This window comes from Morone saxatilis, unplaced genomic scaffold (genome assembly GCF_004916995.1).
Source record: "Morone saxatilis isolate NCDOM2014 unplaced genomic scaffold, NCSU_SB_2.0 Contig1, whole genome shotgun sequence".
Taxonomy (NCBI): domain Eukaryota; kingdom Metazoa; phylum Chordata; class Actinopteri; family Moronidae; genus Morone; species Morone saxatilis.
In genome coordinates, this window is record NW_023339651.1 from 14171131 (window position 1) to 14175145 (window position 4015).

Consider the following 4015-nt stretch of genomic DNA (forward strand, 5'->3'; position numbering starts at 1 on the left):
TTATCCATTAGGCCACTGGGGCTGTGTACAGAAGGGGCGGGGTCACACATATTTATATCCGGACTACAGTGACATGGTTTCAGCTGTGGAGTTACTTCTTAAAACCTCACTTTTGCAAGTTATGTTCCTGAAACATTTTTACTATTTGTGAATACACAATATGGACATCGCTATTGTTTAACGCTCGGAAAGGCCGAGTGACGCGATCACCATGGTGATGCGTTTACGTTACATGGATGGTTCCATTATCTCACCTACATAGGGGTGTTTATGTTATCCTAATGTGACTTTGACTGTTTATTTGTGCATCCAAAATCCTAGGAAGAACATTCAAGCGCCTCGTTGCTCTTACAAAGTCTTAATCTTGCTGCTGTTAGCAAATCCATTCCAAATGCTTTATGTTAACGCCGTGTGATATTTCACAGTGTTGTCTGTTTTAACCAAATGGACCCTTCACACATGCGCAGTGGCAAGCATGGTTGTGTTTGGAGAGAAAAGAATTTCAACCACCACGATAAGAATTTAAGTAAATAGTCTGTATGGAGGTAAATAACGTTATATGAGCTATATGTTTTAAGTGACACAGCAGCTACTAACCCACCTGTGAGGCAGTCGACAGTTTCAATTAAATGTCAGGTATGAGTAGTACTCACACATAGCGAGTGTTAGCCACCTAGCATTAGCTCGGTAATGTGCCATTGATAAACATACTGTGGCTACTTGACACTGCTGTTTATAAAATACTAATCTCACCACTGGTGTATCATCGTTTACACAGGACCTTAAAAAGTCACTAAAGATGCCGCTCTTTGGAAACACATTTAGTCCGAAGAAGACTCCACCTCGCAAATCTGCATCTCTGTCCAGCCTTCACACGGTGAGTTTGAAGAACTTGATGTTCATTGGTAGCATCGCTGTGGTAAAGTCACTGTTTCGATGAAGTGCCCTGATGGGTAAGTTCAATTAAATCTCATTGATCCCTTATTGAGTCTACACTGATCGGAGGAGATACCGACCTAGAGGATAAATAAATACAAATGGATTAAAAGACGTGTTTTGAGACATCTGAGATGTGGAACCCACAAGCATTAAATAATCATGATAAAGCATACAATACATACATGCATACATTCAAAGTTTATACGAACAGCTGGGAACATTGTTGTGGTTGTATAAATCAACAATCAATGTATGTTGTGTTATTTTCTGTCAACTTTATTTTTCACAAATGCACTTACAGTAAACTTCTTTAGTAAAGATTGTAGATGTTCTGTGATGTGTCTGGGCTGCACTGCTCAGCAACACTTTATAATAGTTACCATTCCCACGGTTTGATACTTTTAACTAACAGATGCTGTAACTGTTGTGATTAATGTCCCATGTCCTCCTGTGTGTTGTGTTTGTGTCTTTGCCTTCTACTTTAAATCCAATTTCCCATCAAGGGACAATACAGATTGGAACAATGATGAAAAAGGCTTCCAGAGTCTGGTCATTTTTGGTTTAGGTACCTTGAAAAGTGCTTTGAATTTTATTTTTAAAAATCTGTATGAACCCTGAACAGTGCACTGCAGCTTGACATTGTGTTAGCTATTGTTTATTTGATGTGCATGCAGACTGATCTATCGTTTTTTAACCTTCTCACCTCTTTTAGTTGGATCGTTCCACAAGAGAAGTAGAGCTGGGCCTTGAGTATGGACCTCCTGTGATGAACATTGGAGGTCAGAACTGGAAATTTGAAGATGGACAGTGGATAACAGGTAATGACTATGATAACAGTATAACAGTGCAGTGTCTCCCTCTGCAGTTTAAATGCAGGGAACCTCATAATTGTCTTGTTCTTGCGTGCATTGCAATGTCTGCTACATCACTATTGGTTGAATGGCCAACACAACATGGAATCTTTGTTTTTGTTGAACCAGAATCTGGTGGAAATGCATCTGGTAGGGAATTGCAGCGGCTTAAGAAAAGAAATACACAGCTAGAGGAAGAGAACAACCTCCTGAAACTAAAGATTGAAATTCTCTTGGACATGGTAAGATCTGAACAGTTTTGATTATGTCCTTAATAACATGCGATATGCATATTTATACACTGAGGTAGAAATGTTTAATTGAATGATGCAGTGACCTTGAATAAACTTGTGTTTGTCTGATATTTAATCTTTCTGTTCTAGTTGACAGAGACTACCGTGGAGTACCACCTGATGGAGAAAGAAGTGGAGGATATAAAGACTCAACATCGAAGGAAGAAATGACAAATCCGAACTGATGCCTTCATTCATGAAAATAATGTCTTATGAAGTTTGTTGATGAAAAAATGTGTGTGTTGACATTTTCATTATTTTTCTCATTATGAGGATTCTTGTGTTGTTGGCTTCGGCCCTGCTTATATTTATTGGAAAAGCAGCTACAACTGAATCAGATTTAATGACTATTATTTGTTCTGTCCTGCATTTGTTTAATGACCATGAATCTGAAAAAAACTGTGAACATATTTGTTCAATACACAGCATATTTTCTACATCTTTTACTTCTGTATGGCAATTATAGGCTGACATTTTCTTTTTAAGATTTTTTGTATTTACTGTGTTTTCTATTCAGATTAAAAGAAAAATCAATTACAGGGAAGCTGTTTTTTGTTGACAGTTTATAAGAACAGAATAGCATTTTGTCAACTATTCTGACTTCTCATCCAGCTCCACATATATGAGCAGTGATGTTTATTCTTGACCTTGGAAACAGTTTGACAAAAAATTAGTATCTCGCTTTTTGCAGAGCTTTTACTTGAAACTCAGGTGGACAAATATTTTTCCAAAAAATTAGTATGAGATCATGTGATGAATGTACTTGCCTTCTTCATCCCTAGTATTTTATTTTATTTTATTTTTTAATACATGCTAATATTGCCAGATATAACGATCATATATAATTTCTATCCCATGTGACATGTAGTTTGAAATATCAGTGTTTTTATTTAAGCACAAACCTCACAAGAAAATGATTTTGAGTAGTTCATAATGATAACTTATATTAAGAATGAATTCAGGGTTCCTGTCAATGAAAGCTACGACCATTTTATTTTATTTTATTTATGTTTTCGCTTTAGTTAATTGGCGGATGTACATGGCAGTTAAAATGCTCAGTGCAGTGATTGGCCCAATGCTCCTAACTGCGCAGGCGCAGTGATCGCAGTGTTTCGACGTTTGTGCTGCCGACAGCGGGAGAGACGAACTACTTTCTAGCCTTTTCTCTTTTCTTTGAGCACTTTAAACCGTCGCCTTTGCTCACACAGCCGCCAGCCGTTCAGCCGTATCACAGTGGACTCGATCTGTATAAAACTCACTTTTAATAATGCCTCGGGGCGGTAAGTATTATCATTAAAGTTCGTGTGACGTGCTAATTTTAGCGGGCTAATTCTAGCTAGCGAGCTGTTAGCTAAAGTAGTGCGGATTCCCGTTGAAGTCTCACATGCTTAGCTTGTAGCGTGCTAACCGGTTAGCAGGGTGTACTGGCGAGCGAAGACACGACAAATGTACTACTGGTTATTACTGATTAACACGGACTCGGCTCACTTCACATAGTGTTGATAATTTCCGCATTAAAAACGGTTTGAGTGGTTAAATAGTTCCGTCCGTTTGTGTTAAACCGCCAGTAACGTTACCATGTGCACAGGACAACGCTGCGGCTCACTTACACACATTTATTAGTTTGTTTTAATTCCTGCCAGGTAGCGAGTGTTACTATTACCGGATACTCTGACACAGGTTTTGTTTAAAGTATGTGTCCGGTTGTTTTTGTTTTTGTTTTTTTGCCATCATGTCTCTTCTCTAACATTTACTCGTCGTGACAGTTGCCGGTGAGAGGAGCTGGCCCTCATGTGTGTCTCTGTTCACACTGTTCACACTGTTCACACTGTGTAATGACACGATACTTTAAATACAAGGTTGGACTCTGTTGGGGGTTTGTGTCACAGTGATGGGTGGGGACAGATGTGTACACATAACACAAACTCTGAC

General features: G+C 38.6%; 2 protein-coding genes across 3 annotated transcripts in view; both read left to right on the forward strand.

Annotated features, from left to right (window-relative positions):
* Positions 1–460: 460 nt before the first annotated feature.
* On the forward strand, positions 461–2616 carry cby1 (chibby homolog 1 (Drosophila)). 2 transcript variants are annotated; one of them, XM_035666449.1, is made up of 5 exons: positions 461–636; positions 779–877; positions 1652–1757; positions 1920–2032; positions 2174–2616. In XM_035666449.1, exons 2-5 carry the CDS (start codon positions 800–802, stop codon positions 2252–2254), a joined length of 378 nt encoding a protein of 125 aa, XP_035522342.1. In that variant the 5' UTR covers positions 461–636; positions 779–799; the 3' UTR covers positions 2255–2616. The 2 variants fall into 2 exon arrangements, with proteins under 2 accessions (XP_035522342.1, XP_035522333.1); XM_035666440.1 differs by having other exon boundaries at positions 463–545.
* Positions 2617–3173: 557 nt separating this feature from the next.
* pdap1a (pdgfa associated protein 1a) overlaps positions 3174–4015 on the forward strand; it is a 4600-nt gene continuing 3758 nt past the window's right edge. Inside the window, exon 1 of the mRNA XM_035667091.1 lies at positions 3174–3363. Within this exon, the coding sequence (XP_035522984.1) occupies positions 3351–3363 (13 nt within the window). The 5' untranslated portion in view covers positions 3174–3350. The remainder of the gene's footprint in view (positions 3364–4015) is intronic.